The sequence below is a fragment of the Epargyreus clarus genome, unplaced genomic scaffold (assembly GCF_041222505.1).
Source record: "Epargyreus clarus isolate Ecla_fem2 unplaced genomic scaffold, WU_Ecla_fem_2.2 ptg000017l, whole genome shotgun sequence".
NCBI classification, from domain to species: domain Eukaryota; kingdom Metazoa; phylum Arthropoda; class Insecta; order Lepidoptera; family Hesperiidae; genus Epargyreus; species Epargyreus clarus.
In genome coordinates, this window is record NW_027332225.1 from 773,621 (window position 1) to 798,666 (window position 25,046).

General features: G+C 34.7%; 1 protein-coding gene across 5 annotated transcripts in view; it reads left to right on the top strand.

The window, feature by feature from the left end:
- Positions 1-3,883: 3,883 nt before the first annotated feature.
- LOC140749272 (myogenesis-regulating glycosidase) overlaps positions 3,884-25,046 on the top strand; it is a 37,511-nt gene continuing 16,348 nt past the window's right edge. Inside the window, exons 1-3 of one of the 5 annotated variants that reach the window (XM_073082317.1) lie at positions 3,884-4,021; positions 14,946-15,510; positions 24,678-24,775. In XM_073082317.1, coding sequence (XP_072938418.1) covers positions 14,971-15,510; positions 24,678-24,775 — 638 coding nt within the window. In that variant the 5' untranslated portion in view covers positions 3,884-4,021; positions 14,946-14,970. Of the gene's footprint in view, positions 4,022-4,422; positions 4,514-11,692; positions 11,818-13,049; positions 13,254-14,945; positions 15,511-19,759; positions 20,747-24,677; positions 24,776-25,046 lie in introns of those variants that run through there. The other 4 variants (XM_073082316.1, XM_073082318.1, XM_073082315.1 and 1 more) reach the window with 4 other exon arrangements.

Here is a 25,046-nt window from a genome sequence, read left to right on the forward strand (position 1 = left end):
AGAGCGGACTTGCAGTTTAGTGCGGACTATACCTCATTAAAAATATACCTAATTATAATATTCATTTAATTTTCTACCACCGTCAAAGGTCAAATTAAAGCAGGTAAAACCGGAACGCAGCACTAGTGTAACAAATGCGTGTGCTCACATGAGCAGTTAACGAGCGTCTAACTAGCCCCGCACGATCGTTTAATATGATTTGTTGGTAATCATGGAGATGCGAGATTTTAAGGTGCGCACGAATGCTGTGTTACGAAATTGAATTTTTTTCACTGTTTGCATGTACTTTACATATAGGTAGAACGACTTAGATGACGCAGTGGCTATCACACTGTGTGACGCATAGTTCCAGGTTCGATCCTCGATCAGACAAATGTCTAAATTATGTATTCATTATGTCGCTTATATAGATTTTCAATCAAGTCACGATAGAATGTGAGTCCTAATTGACGTCTGATACAGATGCGTTGCTACTCCTGATGAATAAGTAGGAATATCTCGTCTATGTGTGTGTATTATAGACGCGCAATTATAATCAACATAATAGCGCTATTTTAATTAGGCAGAAACCTCTTACACTAGACTTGTTTAACCACGAACGGTTCTACCACCTTTGAGACAGAATTAGGTGTGTGCCACTGGAGTTGAATCACGAGAGAGAAAGTAAAGTTCCTAAGATTCATCATTCACGGTTTTATTATGACAAAATATATTCTTATTTGCTTAATCGGTGTTTTCGTTATAAAAACGGAAAGGCATGCAATATGACCAAGCTATAAGGAAACGAATTGAAAATGATAAGGAGGAAGATGAAAGATATTCCACCGCAATCTATACCAAAGGTCGTCCGTGTATTTCAATTGTCAACCTTTACAATTGCCCACAATAGGGCATTACGAAAACATACGATCTAGGTAAACGGATGGTTGACACTTGATACTCTTGTAAAGTATGGTGTTCACGGTATAAAGATTAATATAAATTTATGGAACCCTTCGCACTGGGGCATAACCACATCTTTTCTGCGATATAACAATAGTAGGTATGTATTAAGTGTTGGTGTGTTTTTGGGGTTGTGTAGAAGTTACTTCAACACTATTTCTTGATTATAAATATGACGGCAATGTGCTCCTTTTCTTCACATGAAATTCCATGCCCACCGCCCTTATGTTAACATTGCCTTAGCATATGAGAGACCCGGAGAGTGTGACGTCCTATTTCGATCGATCTTTCGATCCTTTTCTTCGTCAATTATTTAAAGTTTTTTTAATTATCAAACGTCATAAAGACAAAAGTCGGTAACTATATCTGCCATGATTGAATTTGAAATTTAAAAAAATTGCTATTTTGTAAAGTCTTTTTTGAACTATACCAAAATATATTAAAATATGTTTGTATATTGTCTGAAATAATAATAATCGTGGGTATAGACGATATTAGCCAGTAACACACTATTCCAATAAAGCTCTGCAAAACTTAAGCTCTGCAACGTCGAGCATAAAAGTCCAGTAAATTCAAAAGCCAATGTAAGAGATAGGTAGGTAGTTTAGTTAATGTGTAATCAGCCCTACAGTAAAATATGTCTAGTGCCACCGTCTCGGGTGTAAAATTAATACTTCCTCTCCAGACGTGACTTATTACGGGAATGAGGCTTAACTGGGTCGCTATGCGCTTAATACCTCATTACCTTGGGAAAACAACATTGTCGTTGACCCAGAATAAAAAATAAAATTACAATTAAGCATTATAAAACTTACAACTTCCATCCGACGCCACCACATAGGTATGTTTAAATCTGATAAGTTATTTGGGCTGTAGGTTGTGCCAAAGAATGAGACATAGGTACATACGATACATACCTACATACGTAGTTTAGGCACCTATCACTTACATTGGGCTAATAGGTAACCGAAGATTTGGCTACTTTAAAAAAGTGGTAATAATAATTTTCTATAAACTATACTTTCTATTTCACCATCAGGTTTATAGTAATTATTTATTTATTTATTTTAGACACAACAACAGCATAACATACAAACATTCATATAAGTAACATTCACAAGATATAGGCCAGTATGCATGCCACTTACTGGAGTGTACAACAATCGCCAAATTTGAAAACATGTTATTGAAAAAAAAAAGTAATAAACATATATTAAGTACATACATATGAAAAACAAAAATAAAATATATATGGCTTATTCAGGACAGAGAAGAGAGATGAGCCTCTTTTTAAAGTTGAGTATAGTGTCGTGAAAAATATCAATATTTACGTTCTTAGTTGATAATCGGTTGTATTTAGCGCATAGCGCATTTACTGATTTATACGCGAGAAATCGGAGAGTTTTTGAGGATATTTGTCCTGCTCCTGGGAATATAGAAGATATTCTTAACGTAATTACGCGGATATCTGTAAGGGATGTTAATACTTATGTTGCTAAGCAGATTATTGCAGACTAAATCACCAGATAAAAGCTTTTTAAGGAAACACACATCAAGCAATAAACGGCGATTATAGAGCGACATCATTCCAAAGTGCTTTAGTCGAAGGTCGTAAGTGGCCATATGGGAGATTCCAGTTGAATGGAAAGCTAGGTGTCTTGTAAACGAACGTTGTAAAGCTTCGATTCGCTGAGAATGAGTTTCATATTATAATTATTGTAATTATATCATAGGTGTTAAAAAAATAGGTTTATAATATACGAGTAGCGTAAGCAAGCATATAGTACACCTGATAGCAAGCAAGTGCTCATGGACATCTGTAATCAACCCAACATCTGATAGGTTTGAAGTAGGGTTCTGTCTGAGGTTGGCATATCGGTTTTTGATATATAAAGTTTATGATTTTTATATATATTTCGGAGTCCCTTGCTAGTTTGGATACGGTTAGTGGTAGGTTAATAATTTCGTACTGATACGCTACTGTCCATCTCTAGGACTTATTTTCTTAGTCTCCTCTCATGACATCCAAGAAAAGAGAGTGGCGCTATACGGCACATGGCAACGATTTTATTTTTTACCTATCTCTAATAAATCCATTAATTTTAAAACTAGACGTGACATAACAAAGAACAAGTGTCATAAGTTTCTATAGAACAATATATCTTGACTTAACTAATGAATTACTGTAATTATTCGCAGTAACGTTACATAAACACTTATATACGTAAAATAAAATCATGTTGTTATTCCCTGAAAGGTAAAACGAGCTAAATAAGGGAATTCCGTATTTGTGAAATGACGTATTGTTTCTTAAATTATGACGTAAGAAACAATAACACAGAAGTTAAAATGATAGGTACATCATTTTACATTAAAATGAAATTGTTCGAATATTTTTTTTTGGCATTAAATTAATTTGTATACCACATGTGAAGCCTAACTTTTAGTGCCTATTAGGTAAGTATTAGGCTTCTAAGCCTGTGTGGAAAATTCCTTATAATCGATTTAACTAAATTCAATCACTATGAGTACGTAAGATAAAAGCCTTTGTTTATTTTGTATAAATAAAAATTATTTTTTTAAAGAAACTTAAGCCTTTTTTTGACAATATAAATATAACATAATATTTATATTGTTAATTGTAGAAATTGTACAAATTTCCATTTTCCAACCGTTTCCGGGCGTTCATATTTTCAAAATATTTTATTCTTACATCGTACAAATAATAAAATCACTTTAGAACACGATATCTAATCAATAATCTTGAAAACAATTTATATGTCTCTACATGACTCTTTAATGTCTGCGTTTTGGTTAATTTTTGCGGTCCGTTCCCCAAATAAGGCCTGTACTACGAAAGCCAGGTAACTATGTACGAAACAATAAGTAAATATGTTGGTTATGGCGTTACACTGGACATCCTTTATTGCTATGCCTCATATTAACCGGAGCGGCGCGCTCTTAACAACTTGCGCGCTAACATAGAAATTTAGAAAAAAAATAGTAATAAAGTTTAGTAAATTAGTGCAGTGTTTTAGTGGTTCAGTTTCGTACGTGGAAGCTTCTTGTGTGGTTAAGGGTAGGTTTTATTTATTCATTTATTTATATTGGTGTACTTTATTATATTTTGACATGCTATACATAGAGTTGTTTAAAAGTTGAGTTTCGTCGTTTGTTTGGTGTACATTGTACGTACATTTTGGACTTTTTAAACTTATTTTATTCGATAAAATTGTATATTTTTATGAAATTATTTAAAAGTGTGGCGCCATATACCTAATCAACTTACGTAAATTTTATAATAAATAATGTATCTTTAGGTGGCTATACGCAATTTTAAAGTAATTAACACAGATTTATATTAAAGGTACATACTAACTTTTGAAATAAAATTATGGAGATTCATGATCTACTTTTATAAACGAAACAATTTGTGAAGAGTTAATTTTATAGTTGTAATTGTTACTATTTCAGCTTTTGGCTGTTTCTTTCATTTAATTTTAATGATGAAATTTAGGACCTGTTTTGGCGAAGTAAAAGTTATAAACTTTATTCTTATAAGTCATATTCAGTAAGTAAGATATTGACCAATAATAATATAGTGCTACCACTATAAGAGCACTAATTATAATATTTGATCTGAAACTCACACTTTAGTAATGTTTTCAAGGATTCAATGGCACCTTAGTATAATATATTATATCCCTAAACCTACGTAAGGAATTAATAACTTAATTAACAATCTTTATCTAAAATCTCGCACAGAAGGAAGGTCACGTGCACATCAATCTTGTGTGAATCAGTATGTAAATATACTTGTAGGTGTTATCACTTATATTTTTTATATACCTATACACACATTCTTTATTTTTATAATATAGGATACAGAGAAGCATGCAGTCCATCTAATAGTAAGTGGGTAATGCCCCACATGGATTTCTGTAATCAATCTTAGATAACATTATATACCTACCTGAGGTCGGCCACAGCTATACCGCTACCCCTAAGGACTAAGCTAGAGGGCCGCGTAGAAGTCTCCCTTACCACACCCTTCAAACCACAATACAGCAACGCTTAAGACTGCTGTTATTAGGCATACATAGGTGTGGCGGTGATGCCGCCGGATTCGATCCACTAATAGTTCTACCACCTGCTTTTTATTTATCTCTATTTTAAAAGGTGTCATATTTTTTCAGTTTTTAAAGAACGGGTCAAATAATATGAGTGATGTATTGCTCGTATGTGACGGTTTTGGAGGCGATAATTTTCTATCTGTAAAAAATACACAGCAAATTATAACCTCATCCTTTTATGAAGTCGGTTAACAACCTTGTTTTTGTAATTTAATTTTTTGTTTTAGTTTTGTGAGTTTTGTTAAAAGGTAGAGTCGTTTGTGATGATATATTTTGAAGCTTACTCCGAAAATATTATGCGGTTTAATAGAGTTTCGGTTTAAATAGAAGTCTAAAAGAGCGACACTTGCGCTCGTTAACAATAATAATTAATAAATCATTTTTTACCTACCATAGATCAAAATTTGATAATTGGCTCTCCAAAAAAGGTGCAAAAAAGCTTTTATCCAATGCCGGCGATGGATTGGCGACTCCATGTGATGCATATCCATAGGTGGCGATCACTGTCACTTTGTCACTTCTTTGTCACTTTCCGTCAGGTAGCATGTCTGCTTAATCGTGTGGTTAAACAATAAAAAATATGACAATTGTATGAAGAGATTGTTAAATAACGATCTTTATGAGGCAAAGTATTGAATATACTGATTATTAATAATGGACTAGTAGTTCCAACTCAGTCCTCTGTGGTATCAAAATATCTGTGGCTGACCTTAGTCCTATCCGGGGTTAATGTCCATTTAGCAAAGAAATATTAAAATCTTAACTACGATACAACTAACATAACGTATTGTTATTTTATAACACTTAGATTTAACTAGAAACGAATAGACAATAATTTTGTACCAATTCATATTCGAGACAACTTTGTACCTATATTGTTTGAAAAGGATTGTTGATATAGAATTAGTTCTCAACAGGTGGAATTAATTAAGCACTTAATAGAAGTGTGCACTTAACCGCAAAATAATACGTAAGTCGTGATAAATTAGGTTGGCAGGATAAATTGTTTCTTAAATTATATTTAAATAAGAAGAAAGGATCCATCCTTGTTTGACTAGCTATCACCAGCACGCCTTCTTCTGCGCAGTAACAGCTGTGTTTAGCGTTTGAAGGTGGTAGAACCCTCTATGGTTCCACTTCGCCGGCACCACTGTCATACCTACTTCTGCCCAATAACAACAGTGTTAAACGTCCAGCTTAGTTCTCAGAGGTAGCGGCACATCTGTTGCCGACCTCAGGTAGAAATATCTAATCCTATCTGGGATTGATTACTTACCATGAGATGAGGTGGAATGCATGCTCGCATGCTACCCTTAAAATATTAAAAAATCACTAGTTCAACTCACGGCTTATCACGGCTTATAATACTAACAAAAAATAGTCACAAACCTATACTTCATAGTTACATCCTACAACGGGGTTAGCCAGAAGAGTAACGCAGTTACTGACCATATGTTTCCTATTAGCATACATTATGCTACAGGGTGCATTGTTCATCCGAGGCCTCATTAGCATGCTAATACGATTTTATTATGATTGACATTTATAAAGTTCAGCTTCTTTTTGGGATCTACCAACAAGAAGAAGATTATCAAACTGCACTTCCCGGACAACTTGAACCGTAGACACAAGTCTTTGTAATTTATTTCCAGAAGTGGGAGAGTAATGAATTGACGATAGTAGTTGCATGATTAACCGTTTATACGAATCCCTCAATTCTACGATGATTTATCTATAATATATATATGAAATAAATAAATTATTTTAAAATCACACCCAAGCCTTAACAATTTTATCACAGTCACAGCCCTATACTTAATAGTTACATCCTGCAACGGGATTAGCCAGAAGAGTAACGCATTTACTGGCCATATGTTTCCTATTAGCATACATTATGCTACAGGGTGCATTGTTCATCCGAGGCCTCATTAGCATGCTAATACGATGCACCCGCGCGTGATCCTCACGAACATGAGAACGATTTTATCATAATTGACATTTTATTAAGTCCCACTTTACGCTTGTTAATAGATGCTCAATGAGAATTGAGCAGTTCCCCAAAAGTTCTCCAAGTCTACCAAACTATACAGTGTACACTATAGGTACTTAACCCTTCGTACTGGGCCGCTATTTTTGCCCAGCATTCGGCGACGATTCATATTTATTTGAATATATCTATAATTACTGGGGAAAATTATTTGTACGATTGGGAAAAGGAAACCCTTTAAGGGAATTTTCCCGAAATTTCTTCATGTGGACATTGTAGACTGTAAAAGCAGTCGATAAGTATTATTACACCAATCATTCATATACAAGTAAATATGTAAAAAAACCAGACTCCTTAAAATATGTAACTGAAAAGCTTCTGAAAAGGCAATATTTAACTGAAAGTATGTCATATTGCCTAGATCGAAATTTGACAATATCTCGTTTAGTCAAATCCAAGGCCACCTCATAATATGTTAAAATCCGTCAAGCCGTTTGGGCTGTAGGCCGGTTAAAGAATGAGACATAAATACATACGCTCGAAAAACATTACCCTCTGCAAACGGGTAAAAAATATAAAATATTAATATATTGTTTAAACCCTGTTTCCTTCATGTTAACTACACATTGTTTAGCTTAACTTAGCTGGATTCCCACGTCAACATGGCACATGATTCAAATAAATCATAACGATTACAGCGCGACGACCGTAATGCCGAGATATTTACATGCACGAACCATCAGTTTAATGTTACAAGATCGTTTCTGAAGCATGCTATTATTATAACGAGGAACTATTACTGAAATATTTAAGTATTCATACAGATTCCCAGATTATGTCTACGGTGAACGTGGTTTTGAAGCCGGTAGTACTCTCAGTGGTTCGACTTAGGCGGCATCACCGCTACACCTATTTCTGCCTAATAACAGCAGTGTTAAGTGCTGCTGTATTCTGTTTTGAAGGGTGTGGTAAGTGAGACTTACTCTTCCGAGGATTCACAACTAAGGCCTCAGGAGTAGTGTTGATTACATATCCATAAGATGAACTTAAAACATCACAAGTACGTCGTACCTGTTGAAATTGTTACATAACAATATAAATAAATGTTAGAAGCATCTGTCTCTCTTTCTGTAATTTCAAAATATTTTGTGGTCATTTACTCGTTTTACGACACCAAAACATATATTGGCAAACATAAACTAACTATTAAAACATCAATACTTAAATGAGTAATATATCTGTTTGTTTGTATAGTCGTATGTTGTACTAAAGACTACTAAACTAATGACTTAATAACTGATGGATGTTTTTCTTTAATATAGACAAGTTATAACGGACTGACTAACGGTTCTTGATATTTGGAAAATATGTGTCTAGAATTCTGGCGTTTTTTACGGGATGAAAGCCACAAAAAATATATGCGACTAATAGATAACCTCTCTTCCTTGGAAAGTCACAACCATCGATCACACATACATTGCTGTCCTTCAGAACAAATTTCAACACCTTGTATAACTAATGAGTGTGTCTACCTTATTATTTATTTATTTATAACATAACATAACATGTAATTTACAGGCGTAACCTAAAACATTACATGTGCTCAAGAATACTTTACATACATTTATAAATCTTGTAAGGTTGTCATGAAATATGTCAACATTAGGCATCTGTAAAAGCAGGCGATTGATTAGAGCAGGCGCAGCGCAGTGTGTTGCGGCTGCTGTGCGGCGCGTGCGCAACAAACGTTCTGTCAACAGACGGCCAGGCCTTCTGCCTCCATACCCTCCGCGCATATACTGCATCGGAACATCTATACCACATACCCTTCAAATCACAATACGTTATACTTACTTTGCTGATATAAGGCAGAAATAAGTGTGAAGGAGGCGCCAGCGCAATCAAATCTTAAGGACACATATTAACATTTAAAATATACAATATATATTTTATTCTGTTCCCGTAAAACTTCAGGAATACAAAAATTACATATTGCGTTAAAATCTCAAGTAAGAAATCTATAATCTACTATCGGAGTTTTAGATAGTCAAACGCACGGATAGTGATTGCCTAGTGGTTAAGGATTGACTTTTCATTCGAAGATCACAGTTCCAAATCCCAGGCACGTAAAAAAAGAAATTAATTATCACTTGCTTAAAGTTCGAAAGAAAACAACGTGAGGAATCATTTACACCTGAGTGTTTAAAAAAGTGAAGTCTACCAAATCGCACGTGACCAGCACGATGGACTATGGCCTATGCCCCTCTCACTCTGAGATATTTCCCAGCAATGGGACAGTTGACGACGAAACGCACGGAAGCCTTTGTACATAAGAAGATTAAACGTGGCTTATTTCATCTTAAATTTCGTACTTCTAAAAACATTTCGTCTTACTCATAGGTCTTTAATATACGAACATCTTAAGTACCGACAATACCAACTGACAAGTTTGATAAGATTTTTCGTCAGTTACCTCGCGAATTAAGTTAGTAATGACTAATTTACCGGTGTATTGGCAAACGCTAAATTTAACTTAGTTTGTTTTTAACTTTTCAACGGCGGAACGTGTTAAATCAAGTGTAACATAGTAGTAATTTTAGTTTCAATATTATAGGTTCTCTATTAACAAAAAAATTACCATGAATTGAGTGTGTGGGGGAGGTGGTATGTGTGCAAAATTGTAATATAATACGACACATTACATTATGTTTTGTTGGGTTAGAACCTACATATGCGTAGGTTTGATAATGAAAAAATGGATTATTTTAATCCAACTGTATTTTAGCACGTAATGTTTTAGATTAAAGATTTACATTTTAGGTTAAATTTAAAAAAAAAGATTTACATTTGAGGAGCCCTACACGGTGTTCTCCATTATATCATAAAATTAAGAGTTATATAGTCAATGTATAGTCCATGTCAGCAAAATTTTATTTACATAATAGATATATAAAAAATTACAAATTCTTATAACTAGCTGTTCCCCGCGAGTTCCGTCGTTTTAAGTTTTGAAGTTCAAGTTTTTATGTAAGGTTGGAGTAGCAAACGAGTTTGCAGTCCATGATATATATGAAACATCTAGACCTCTGGAGAGGCAACGCATTTGTGTTAGGCTGCAAGTACAGGCTGTTCTATATGAAATTAGTCACAAAGGTTTATGTGTAACAGTCGTAGTCAGGTGGAGTTCATGGCTAAGCTAAGATGGGACTTCATACCCACCGGTCTCTCATATGCCGCTTTTGCAATATGGGAGTGGGTAGGGATTATTCTGGGGTACCTTCTTTGCCCGGGCAAATTGTCAAGGGGGTGAATACCTCCGGACTTTTAATATTCTTTCATAATAGTATAATATTACAAAAAATATTATAATATAATGAGACAATATTATAATTATACCAACCCCACTGTTTAGTCCTGACCGAGTCCCGTACCCCCCGTACGGGACTCGGTCAAATTACTAAGCTAGCAGTCTCCCTCCTGATGGTCGGAGGGAGGAGTTCATGGTCATCGGCTACTCTTATATTTAAAGAAATATGTTACCTAAAGGTTTTCTGCTAAAACACGAAATCTGGTATTTGTAAATTTTTCGCATATTTCTAGCCCATCTCGCAACAATTCGGTTCTAATTCAATTACAAACTTACCATGTTAATTATTGATGAGCAATAGTCCCATGATTATTGGCCCATTCTGCTTGCATCATCCAAGGGCAGGCAATACTTCTGTCTTTTAAAAAAAATCTTTATATTTTTACGCATTTCTGCTTTTAACCAGTAATGACGACCCGCGTGGCGGAGCGGCCACCATACCGGTCTGACGCGCAATGGGTCCCGGGTTCGATCCCCGGCCAGACAGATATTTAATGATGAATTTAGATTTCTGTTTCTGGGTCTGGGTGTTTGTGTATTTGTCTATGTGTGTGTCCATGGCACCCACGACACAGGGAATGCTAGTGTGGGGCTGTGAGTGTAGAAAGCGTTTATTTATTTATTTATTAAAGCGTTTAATGTTGGGTATCAAGCTGTGTTCTGTTTGAAGAGTGTAAAGGGATACGAGTCCAGGGTCAGATTTGCGGGAGGCGCGGCTGACTTGCTGCCGCGGGCCCTCCACTAGAGGGAGCCCTCACAGTAGACAAAAATAATATTTAAAAATTTGGATGCGTCAGAAACTTTTTAGCGTCAGAAAATATTTATCGAATTCTTAATTACTACATTCTCAGTTAAAATATTTTTACTTGTAGCCAGTACTTAATTAAATCTGAAAATAATTAGGAACCTCAGTTTCTTTCTTGCACCAGGGCCCCCACATCTTCAAATTTGGCTTTGAACGAGGCATTCCAACAGTCCTCAAGAGTACCTACAACTACATACATAATAATGTGCCCGAATTAAATAATTCCAACTCTATTGACTCTAACGTTAGATTATTTCGAAATAACCGAAGCCAATTTTCTATGGCCTGTTTGTTTGCAAGTGATGTCAGGCGCATACACTAGTATAAATGCAGTAGTGATCATTACCCTGATTACCTAACAAAACTCATTATCATTCAATTTAATTACTATTATCTTTCAAGAGCACAGATCGATTGAGATTGCATTGGATTTGCTCGCGACAAGTAATTCGGATATCTACTGCATAATTTCAGTTCCCGTGAAGTAATGTGACCTATTTTTGAAAAAATAACAATTGTTAATTAAATTAGTGTCTTTAAAAGTTGTTAATTTATTGGATTTGGATTCCAGATGCATTAAAAGGTATTTTTTAACTAAGCCATATATGTTTCATGTAAAAAAACATAGTGCATTGATAGTAAAGATTTATCGTATTGAATGTTCTTATTATGCTCTTACGAGGTTAAGGTTTGTGAACATTTTTATTTGTAGATTTTTATGTTACAATTAAAGAGTCTTAGATTCGTTTTTAATAAAAACTTTTAACTCTGTGGTTGAAGTAGGAATGCCTCATACAGTCTACGTTATAACAACAATAATACGTACACACAAAAATTTTCAATATAAGTAGACATATAATTACCAAAATGTATACGAATATACGAAACAGTTTTTAACAATGAAACGAATTGTAGATAATACCAACGTTGCTAATCTACATTTAAATGAAGATTTAATGAACTTACTGTAACTATATCTTAGAAAAAGTCAGTGTCTCTTCATACATTTGTTTATTGTGGGTAATTGTTTGCTTTTAATAAATCAATGGCATAATACAGCGAATCACTTGTATCTACGAATGTATGCATTTGCATTTTGAAGGTGGTAGAACCCTTTGTGGTTCGACTCCGGCGGCACCACCGCCACACCTATTTCTGCCTAATAACAGCAGTGTTAGGCGCTGCTGTGTTCCGTTTTGAAGGGTGTGGTAAGGGAGAAATACTTTTCTGAGGCGTTCCAGCTTAGTCCACAGGGGTAGCGGCGCATCTGTGGCCGACCTCAGGTAGGAATAGATCTATCTGGGGTTGATTACAGATATCCATGGGCGGCAGTAGCCACTTACCATCAGGTGTACTGCATGCTCGCCTGCTACGCTTATATTAGAAAAAAATACAACTTTGTGAAGATACGATACAAGTAATAAAAAATAAGTATATTATTTAATATTAATGAATTTATAGTGTAAAACCTCCTAGGATGTATATCTTTATTCTCTACTTAGTCACAGATTTAGCCCTTAGTCACAGAGGCAGCCTTTGAGGACTAAGTTGGTGCGCATCGTATAAAAGTCTCAATTTTACCATATCCTCTGTTGTTATAAGGCAAAAGGCAAATCCGTGATCCCGCCGTTAAACTATGTATCCTTTAACTTTAAACTAACCATATGTGATAAGGCGGAACCCGCGGGCGCAGCTAGTTATCAAGAACACAGTTATAATTACTCTAATAAGGAAACATTAAGAGGAAATACTAATAATATTAGTATTATTCAATTGAATTACGAACTAAGAATGCTCTCATGTGTTCAGTTGTTAGAGAAATACAAAAGAGAGAAAAGCTTATGTTTGGGAAAATTAGAAATAGGAAAGAAATGCAGTGTGATTGTCAGTCAGGCTTTTCTAGTGAAGACGTGAAATGTTTCTGGTGCACGTTTTATATGGACTATATTATTTATGCGGTTCTTTTGATTGTGTTAATCGTGATCTTCGTTATCTACATGCTGTGAACGATGGGAGTAGGTAAGAATTTTTGAAATAAAGTCAAAATAATACACGAAATGTTACGGTTACTTATGATATTACGCATATGGAAATATTATTGTATTGAATATTGAAACTTTTATATTATGACACCTGAGGCCTTATGAGCGATTTTTTAAGGAAATTAGTTCACACTTTTCTTTTATTACCCGACTTTAGAGGGTACTGTTCTTTAAGCCTATGTAAGTTTCATTCTTCGCCATGCCCCACATCCCGTGCAGATGAACGGATTTTAACTTATGAGGTGTCGTTGGATTCGTATGAAATGTGAAATTGACAGAGGCTATTATGTTCGATCATTGTTGATCGAAGTCTATTAAGCCGTCGGATTCTTTTTATTTTAAAACAATTCTTTAGTTGACACTTACAATATAATATAAGTATGGGAATAGTATCCTTCTCTACATCCAATTTCTTTGAGCATCATAGGGCTCGCAATTGAAAACGGTACAACGACTCGGACCTTCCGGACAACTTAAGTTAGGTAAATACAGTTTCCCTCGTGATCTTGCATATCATAGAACATACAATTAGTAACTCTGCTAACAAAATTTTTAGTAACATTTTATAGGGGACTTATGCTTCTTTCACTTACCCTGTAGCGTGGTGGATATATAAAGGGTTGAACAAATGAAATACGGATGGTATTTAAGTATAATTACAATTTAAATTGGGCTTACAATTGTATACGGTTCACTTGGTTCAATTATACTTTTTATATCCACGATCGATAAAAGGCGATTGGAATAAACGTCTTTTACACTTATTTTTAGAAGCCAGTAAGTATTTATTTATGTGCGTTAGTTCGAAATATTAATGTGAATGGTGACCTCTAAAATTGAATTATGGGGTTCGAATCTGTGATATGCATATCTTTTATTTTCGCAAAAATGATGGTAGAGCCCTTTGTTACTCGACTCCGGCGGCACCACCACCACACCTATTTCTGCCTCGTAACAACAGTGTTAAGCGTTGCTGTGTTACGGTTTGAAGGGTGTGGTAAGGGAGACAGACTTTTCCGAGGCATTCCAGCTTAGTCCTCAGGGGTAGCGGCGCATCTGTGGCCGACCTCAGGTAGGAATGTGTAATCCTATCTGGGGTTGATTACAGATGTCTATGGGCGGTAGTAGCCATTTACCATCAGGTGGACTGCATGCTCGTCTGCTACTCTTATATTATAAAAAAAACATACTTTTTAATTTAGTCTGAGGCCGTAACCGTGGTGCTAACACAGTTGACATTATTATTTCTAATTCGCATTATCTCCAGCGGGCATTTTCGGCAAACAGTAGCTAAATGCTGATCAAACTAATGACGTCACTACGTACGTAAACTGTCCTCAGAAGTAATCGTGCAAATATTTACTCGTATGTACTCTTATGGAGAATGGATGTAAGATAGGTATATACTCTTAACAATCCAATATTGATTACGAAAATTAATGTTGCGAAAATTACAATTTTATTGCGTTTAATACTGATTGTAGAAAGGTGAAAATAATGGCTTGCAATTTCCGCAGACCGTCTGATGTAATAAACATACTGTCACAAATCTTTTAACAATTTCAAAACGATTATATTCTAAAGTTCAATTTTTATTACATGCAAAATTTTATTTAAAAGACAATAAATATAGGTAGTATAGGTAAAATGTGCAACCTTTACATTTCAGATCACGACTATGCGATAGGCACGCGATGGAAGACAAAGGCCGCCCTTCCGTAGCAGCACAAGGACTGAACTCACCGGAGATTCGAACGAACGCCACCATTCCTTACGTCGACGAATTCGTCGAATTACAGCACGTGAGCGCCGACGAACCGATTCGACCGAAACGGACGAAAGATGTCGAGGTAGCAATCGAAAATGTACCAGATACAGTGAAGGAAAGTAGACCAAAAGATATAAAACTTCACGCTGGTGACTTAGGAGCGATACATAGTCCAAACAGCGATACAATAGTCGTAGATACACCAGAAGGAACGCTTTACATTACATTAGATCCTGACTCATCCAAATCATCGAAACCTACGAGCCCGAGCACGCAATCTACTGACATCTCAGATGGAACGCCGAGCACGTCGAAAGCGTTCGGAGCAGCGGAGTCCAGCGACCTGATCATGATGGAGAAGGAGGCACAGGAGCAGAGGAGGATAGGGCTGAGGAGGAACTCGATCTCGATGCCGACGCTACCAAACCTGGATATGGATGAACTGAAACAGTACCCGCAAGATCAGGTAAGTTTTTTTGAACAAGCTTTAGTTATTTTGTTTATAATATTAGGGTAGTAGACAAGAATGTAGCCCACCTGATATTAAGTGACTACTACCAATTATGGACCTCTGTAATCAACCCGAAATAAAATTAGATTCCTGCCTGAGGTCGGTCGCAGATGCGCCGCTACCTCTAAAGACTAAGCTGGAATAGTTTTTGATACTCACTTTTCAATGTAAGTTATAATAAATAAGACTGGATACTGTCTCTATTTCATTGTTGTTACATACATAAGAAACAAGAATGTAGACACTTGATAATATCTTATTTAATTATATATGATTATATAATTATACATGTTTGAAAACCGTACAGTCTGCACTATGTGCACGCAAACAATAAAAATATAATAAATTATACATACAACCCCTAACGCAAATAGAAGGGGTAAATTTTCTCTACTGCATTTAAGCATTACCTAGAAATTTGAGTTTTAGTTAAATTCAATATTAAGAGCCTATTTTTTGTATTTATTCTATAGAATTATATGATAGTAAGTGGCTACTGCTGCAAATGGTCGTCTGTAATCAACCCCAAATAAGATTAGATTCCTACTTGATGTCGGCCACAGATGCTTTGCTACCCGTGCGACTAAGTTGGAAGCCTAGGAAAAGTATGTCTCCCATTCCATGCCCTTCAAACCAGAACACATCAGCGTTTAACACTGCTATTATTGGGCAGAAATATGTAATGCGATGCGATATTTCATCAAATTAGTCTATTTAGAAACATATATTTGCCAAATTTCTACAGCCAACGTGAGAATAAATGAGGGCACCACAAACGACCGACAATTCCAAAATCATTAACTGTATCAACAAAACAAAGGATAGATAAACGATTATGCTCCGACCCGGTTTTCAGGTTAATCGAGTTAAGATCTATAAAACAATAATGATAAGATTCTTATCCAACTTTTATGAACAGTGCATATATAGCACATACTCGTAGTTAGTCATTGTTACAAATCTTTGAAATAATTGTGATAAATTTAAAAAAAATTATATAGACGACAAAGTTATTAATACTTATAATAGTAAGTCTAATAGTAGTTAGTGTATACAACTTTTAAAATTATTTTATGCTATACATTAAAAAAAATCGCTTTACTTACTAATATCTGAGATACATTGAATAAAATATATGTATTTCATTATTTACACCGCAAAATAGTATACATAAAACATTGCTAATACTTTTAAATATTATATCAAAAATGTAAAGAATATATCTACATATTCTACATAAATAACTCTTCTAGCACTTATAAGGCAGATACACTTATACGAGGCTTTCCAACTTAACCCTCGGGGGTAGCAACGCATCTGTGACGATCTCAGGTAACATTTTAGTTCTTCCTGAAGCTGATTGTAGATGTCCATGGGTGGCAGTTGCCACCTCCCAGTTAGTTCTATAATATAACAAAATTGAACCCAGTATTTAAAATTAAATTCACAATTCTCATATCTAACTAGGGATCGAATCCAGAACTGCGTATCAGATCTTTATAGCGGATAATCTTTTAAGATTTTGTTAATCAGATAACGTGACTGTGAACATATAAAAAGTTTAGAATAAAATGTAAAACAAATACACAATTGCGTCGTTAGAGAAATCATCAAATCACACGATACAAAATGAATTCGTCAGTAATGTAATATCGCATTGTCGCTTATCATTAAAAAAGATAGCGGTAAATATGATAACCCTAAAGAAATTTATTTTAGTTTAACAGAGTCACGAATAAGATCTATGACGTGTGAAATGTTTTATTAATTTAAATAATATTTGACGTCTTATAAACAATTTTAATTTATTTTTAAACAGTGTGAATGTGTGGAGTATGAACGTACGTTAAAGTATACATTGGAAGATTTATATTGTGTCAAGATTTTTTAATGAATGTGCGAAGTGTGACTACCGTTTCCTAGCATCCTTGAATAGAGATTATCTTATCGGATAAAGATTCTAAACAGATACGGTACAGCCAATATTGACTAGTTTAAAGTAAAGAGAGGATTTTGGATCGTTAAAAATGAGGGTTAGGAAGAAACCCGATTTGCGAATAGACATACCTTCATATCCCCACGATTATGTCGAAATGCCGATGGAGACCAGAAGGTTGATTCTGGAAGGAAACAGGACGCCAAATGACATAAAATTTATAGATGACGATGGATCAGGGCCGTCAATGTTGTTGAAAGTTGAAAATTCCAATGATGATAAAAGTCAACCTGAATTCCGTGCTTCGACTCCTGAGGTGAAAATTGTTGCTGATGAAGAAAGAGATGATAAAGGTGAAAAGGATAAGGGTGAAACGACAAATCAAAACAGTCCTGTCACTTTTAGACATCTTGAGCCGTCTGCCTCAGCGCCGGATCACCTGAGGAACCACAAAGGTGCTCTGAACATACCTGAGATAAGAGTAAGTTGTAAAAGTAGTTTACCATTTATTTTATGCTAAGCATTAAAACGTAATCTTAAGGGCAGTAATGCATCCAAGGTGGTATTTTAGGTAGAGCTTCAAACCTACTTGGGGTTGATCAATTAAATTTGACACTAGCAATTTTAAGACTATTATACTCTATGCTACAATGCAGACTAGAAAATAATAACACTACTATATAGTTATTAGTGTACCCATTTACCATCGATCACCGATCGACGTCATCGATGTATGGTAGTCCTGCTATATAAACAGTAATAGTTACATGTAGGAAAATATTAATCTACTCGTACGCTTACTTTATTTCTTTTCACTCTAAGACGTTGCTTATTTGTATTTTTGTTAAAAAATACAAATAAGCAACGTAAAAATGTAGTAATAAACGAGCTTAGTGGTAACTACCACCTACAGCTAGGTGTAACCAACACAACATAAGGATTGGAATCCTTAAATCGGCCGTCATACATTGGCATCTCAGGGCATCAGAACTCTGCCTCTGCCTTACCTGTATTAATGTTATTTCCAATCTTTCTATTACCTTTTAATCTAATCGTAAAGGTACGAGTACATAAAAGGGTGCCCATGGTATGTACTGGTCACAGATCCGAGGTGACACTGAAGGTCCCGTCTGGACACAACTTATCCAAATTGAACAACGACATCCTGTAGTGGGATGTGCAATAGCGACCTCCGACGTTATATACTCAGCTATAAATATACCGTTTATTATAAGTATTATGTTCTTAGATATTTATTTTAAGACCAGATCACGGAACCCACATTCATTCATTTATTTTAAAATTACTGTTATTTATGTTTGTTTAATTATTTTTGTTTTCACTGGACGGAAGGGTCCAATTATTTTTATTACTTAAAAAACGTAAATTCTCAAGATGTAGAAAATCTTTAGTAAGTCCTTTATATTATTTTATTCATTGCGATATAAGTAGGCTTTGTTTATCTCGATAGATTTTTATATACGAGATGTTAGACGTTAAGTCGGAAATAAAAAAAAAAACATATAGGGTTTTTTCTTTCTTTAGCGCGGCATGTTAACTTATTTAAACAATCGTATTTCTCATTTTTAAGAACATGTGACTTATTTGATTAAAACAAGGTCTTTTAACTTAAGTTTCAACGTTAGTATTTAGAAATTTGAGTAGGTTTTAGTACTACAACACCATTGTCTAAGATTAGAGGGGTTTAGGTGCGACACTTAAGAAAAAAACGTTAATCCACACAATCTACGGATTAACGCTACCTTGAATGAGATCGTCATTTCCACTCATAAATCGTAAAGTCATTTATTATTTTATACCCATACGATGTTGCTTCATCTTAAACATACAGACAGTTTTCATCCGCGGATTCGCTCGTGTTTATATTTTTTTCAAATTTTACGCCGTGACCCTATATCAGAGAAATCATAAAAATATAATAAACTCAATACAACCGTTTCTAAAATTACCTAGTAATAAAGATTGACGAAACCCTTTTATATTACGTAATTTTGGAAATAACATAGTAAAAGCGTGAGCTTAGAAAACAACATTAAAATTAAAAAAAAACAGACGGATTAAATAATTGTAATTGTTGTAGATAAGACCCAGAATTTTTTTAATTTGTTTTCTTGAACGTGATTTGTCACACTTGCAAATTTCTCATACGGAACACTTGTGAGTCCCCCCGCGGCCTATTTGCCTACATCCAATCACTCGGGAGTGCCCGTGATCCTAGATCAAGACCATGCGCTAGAACTGTTCCGATCCGTGGTTAATGTTGTATAGGAAGAGCTAAGGAAGACTGTTCTACAGTAAGGAAGTTGGACCGTCTTAGAGAAAATGTGTATAATTAAAGAATATAAAAACATTTTCATGAAGAGTTCAGTGAACTAGTAATACAAATAATACATCCTGTGGAATTGAGAGCGGTAAAAATATCTTGTGGAATAGTTGAGTGAACATAAAAAATTTAGAAGAAGTTTTAAGTGCATAAATAAATTAGTAAGAAGTCATCCATTTGTAAGAAGATTTTAGTGATATGACTAGTAAGAAGTAATGTCAACTAAACTCAATTTTAGGGAAACTGGAAGTGAGAAGTGATACAAATTGTAGTAACAAAACATAAGAGTAATAGTGAACGACAACAAGTGATTTTAGGGATTATTTTGATGAAAATATCTTATCAATGTGTGATACGATGATGTGAATCTACAAAGAAAGTTCTCAGTTTATTAAAGATTATATCGACACTTAAAAATAAGAATTATTTCCTCATTTATCTTTGAAAAGTTTGAAGATAACATTTCTACAAGAAGAAAAGTTATGTTGTAAGGAATCGCAAGCTGAATTTGATAAAAGTATAGCCTAAATTCAAGCTATTCCAATCCACTCAAGATTATTATATAACCACTTAGAAATATGTGAAGTACTCAAATTATGCTTCGGACTCTAGTAAAAAGAACCATGTACCACACCATAATTAAAAAGCACTAACAGAATTAAAATTCCCGAACTCTACATTACATTCACTACTTCAAAAAGGTACGAAATAAATTTACAATGACCAACGAAGTGAAGCTGAATGCCTTTGCCCACAAGTTCAAGTACCGATCACCTCTCTGGATAGAGTCAGACTCAGACATAAGCAAGAGCAGCAGTGGCAGCCGCAGCGGCCTCTGCAACAGCGATGACAGCATGGAGTGCAGCAACTCTGACAGCTCCGGGAGCATCAACAACTTTCTGGATTCCAAGGTCTACCTACCGAATTTTGTATAATTGTATAATTGTAATAATTAGTGTATGTTGTTGATTAATATAGGGTATATAGGGCTAAGAGTCTATGCTTGTTGGTTAAGAAAACAGTTACGTTGTTATTAGATCTGTAAGTCAAGGCTGCCGTAGCCCTATCTTTTCCAGCCATAGGCTTCCTCTCAGAATGGTCTTAGGGCGTAATCTTGGCTTTGTCCGTCAGCATATTGCAATTTGTCATAATATAGAGCTGGTTAGCTTAGTAATCAGCATCAACCCACTGTTAGGTCTTCTGTTTTCTTCATACAACTTTGATAATATTATGGTATGAAAACTCAGGCATATAAAGGTGACAATTTTTATCTTGTTAAATTTAGTAATTACAAGTTTTATAAACATACAAATAAATAAGTCATTGCTTCTGACGATAAAGTGTGACCAATGACTTATTTACTGAATTTACTAATAGCGTTCATTTACTTATTAAGGTTTTAATAAATATGTAACGGAATGTCGGGACCGCGAAAGGTAATGCTGTAAATGTTTAGGAAAGATCGTTCACAGGTTAATAACTTTATTGACAGGCGCGGTAATTTGTGGCGGTATGGTCGGTATCAAATTACTATAGTATGGTTACTTTTTCTCATACTTATAATATCTTATTTTATAATTATTTATCATCCGCGTGCTATAAATTATTGTATTGTAATACATTGTACAATATTTCGTATGTTTCTAAAGTTATTTATGTATAGTTTATTTCCCTATAGGTTTTGTATTTTTGAGTGGTGCCTTTAAAGGTTTATCATTGGTGAATGGAAAAATACATAAGAATAAAATTATTAGATAAAAAACATAACATAGGACATATAAACTTTCATTATTTATATTGCTTTAAATATTTTATATTAGTTTTATAGTTTGGAACACTCGCTATATTATTGTTTTATCTTATTAATTCATAATTTATGGATACTGGACAAGTAGGAGCGCCATCTAGTGATATACGATGAACTAAACTCAATACTGTCTTGGGCATTTAGATCTTAAGAATGTCCGTAGATGGCGTCACATGTGTGTAGAGCTGTGGTAGAGCCCTTTACCTGAAAAGATGAGCGAATTGAAATGATAAACAATAAAATTTGGAGTATAATTTAATATAAATTAGATAATTTGCTTTTTAAATACAGATTTTTACAACGAAGTTAGTTAATTTAATAAACTAAAAGCTGAAAGAATTCAAAACCCTATGCATGACAGATGGGCCAATACGATTTCCTAGTTCCGACACAATCCTCTAGGGGCGCTGATTGGAATTTGTATGGGCAAATACGTAAACAATTACCAAAACAGTCATATTTGTCGAAACGTAAAAACTCCTGGTAATGGTACGGTATACATGAACCGTTTTATAATTTCATCATAAAATTATTTTCTTACTTCAGTTAAACACTATTAATAATTTATTTCTAAAATTATATTTTCGTCTCCTCTAAAAATTAATGGCTTTTATATTCCATACACTTGTTTGTAACTAAAAAAATCGTTGAAGATTCTATTTAACACAAAAAGGAGACCAAAAGGAATGTCGTAAGAAAACTCATCGGAAATACCCAGTGTTCTAACCTGATATCTAGACACGGTGCAGACGGTATTGCACTAATTGCAACAATAATTGCAGTTGTATCCATTAATTGGTTAATTTACGCCTCAAATTTAGTTCAGAATGCGACCGAAGAGGCGGTCTGACTGCATCCCGCTCACCCAGGTTTGAACTTTAATATTATTATGCACTTTACATTAATTTAATCACTTTGGCCAGAATTTTAAAAGTCCTATTGGATTGCATAGTGTGAAATTTGGGAAATTTTCTTTCGGAGTCTTCTACGGACAGGCATCACGAAGAATGCACAATACCTTTTGATTATGTGAGGTATTTCGGTACCATTTGATCTCACTCAATGTCTTGTGACATTTAATCGGAATCTAAATATGTAGTTCTATGCCCGTTCAAAAATATTATAAAAAGTTTTATCGCACATTCAAATTTAAATCTCTTTTATTCATAATTATAGCAGTGATAGCCTAGTGGTTAAGAAACTCTGCCTCTCGATCAAGGGTTCGGGGTTCAAATCCCAGGCATGCACCGCTGATTTTTCGAAATTATGTGCGTATTAGAAATTAATTATCACTTGCTAAAACGGTGAAGGAAAACATCGTGAGGAAACCTGCATACCTAAGAGATTTATATTAAAAAAAATCTCAAAGGTATGTAAAGTCCACCAATACGCACCTGGCCAGCGCGTTGGACTATGTCCTAATCCTTCTCATTCTGAGAGGAGACCCGTGCCCAGCAGTGGGACAGTAATAGGTTGATGGCGATTAAAAATTGATTCATATAGAAATTCTTTTTGAACGTCATCATTTTAACACCGCTTCGGAAGGTATTTCGCTATGGAGAATAAGCGGCGCAAGAAACTCCATACGTGTTGAAATTTGCTCCATGCGTGTTGAAGGGTTTGATTATAAATGTCCATGGATGTCGTTTTCTCAGATTTTACTAACCAAAACCAGTGGCTGCGTAACCAAACGAAGACATACGTGACGTTACAGTGATCAAATATTTTGTGTGTAGTGTACACATCATTGTGTGCTAGTGATAATGTCATTAGTTGGGGTTCCGTAATAATAACAAGAATAGTTTTACTTGCGGGTACATGCCGTATGCGTATAAAGTAATATGTGTCGTAGTAGTGTAGGTTACACTAATGAACATAACATGTTATTTTCAAATTAACCCCTTACAGGATTCTAAAGTCAAACATATGTGTAGCTATTCCGTTCATTTTATCCTTCAAACCTAAAATTTGAAAAAACATTTGAAATCAGATCTCGGCAGCACGGCAGCTATTAACACTGCTGTTGTAGGACAAGGAAATGGATGTACCAATTTGTGGCCTAATTTGGAACGCCTCGGAAAAGTATGTCTTTCTTACCACATCTTCCAAACCATAACACGGCAGCGCTTAACATTGTTGTTATGAGGCAAAAATAGGTGTGGCGGTGGTGCCGCCGGAGTCGAACCACAACGGCTTCTAACACCTTCAAATAAGAGCAACCATATAGAATTTAATGATTTAATGTACTGCATGTTAAAGCCACTCCTTATTATTACACAGATTATAATGGAATGGAATGGAATTTCATGGAAGAACCCACGAATGCGACAGTCCTTATTTTAAGTAGGTAGATAAATATTAAGTGATTTTATTTGTTTCCATTGTACAATGTCAGATAAGTTTCTCGTTACAATTAGATACGACTGTGCTCTACTTTGTTCAAGAGTTGATTTAAATATAATAATTATTTTATTAATCATAATAGTGAGGTGAATCTTTTTAGTCACTTCTGTTCGGATAAGTTGAAAATAATGGAGTGTTTTTAATAAGTGCTGAGTGAATATACTATGATCGATAAGTTCTAGTAATCAATTTTATTGCTATTATTAAAACTACAAAATGTTGTGCTTATTTAACTTATATGATACCTTCTAGAGTTGTGTAAGGACGATTTTAAAAATGGTGCTCGCGTTTAGAGTGATTGAAGAGGTATGATATTTTTCATTTTTTTATATATTGGCGAAACTTTGGTAATTGTTAGAAAACTAACCTAGTCTATAGGTACGAGGATAGGAACAAAATCTATTCAGCTGTTTACAGACCCTTAAGTTTTTTTATCTATACTAAGAGTCGGGCATCCTTTTAATTTTTAACCAGCTTCAAATATCATTCATTGTAACTGCATATTTATTTTAGACTTTTTTTACATTATTTATTACATTATAACATTACCGTTTATATAAACTGGATTAAATAAAACTATTCGAACATTAAACGTCAAAGTACAAAAATGTTAATTGAATTAATTGTTTCAGATTCCAGAACACCATCAGAGTTCGGCTTCCGGGTTCAGCGATGGCGACACCACGGTTGATGATGCACAGGTCCTCTCTGATGACGACAGGGGACAGAAGTAAGTGATACTTTTTATTTTATTTCTAATGTTATATACGTAGACAATTCTGGGATTTGGGATTCCGGGATTGAAATGGAAATGGGGCCTGTAATATTGGATCCCAAAATAATCCCGGGATTGTAGACAACGAAAGAAAAAGCAGAGTACTGCATAAGACGTTCTGATTATTGTATTTTAGACAAAACAATTAGCACAAGTTCAATAATTATTAGAATAAAAAAACCACCAACTAGTGAAAATCAAAACATTTTATTTAAATGAGATCGTT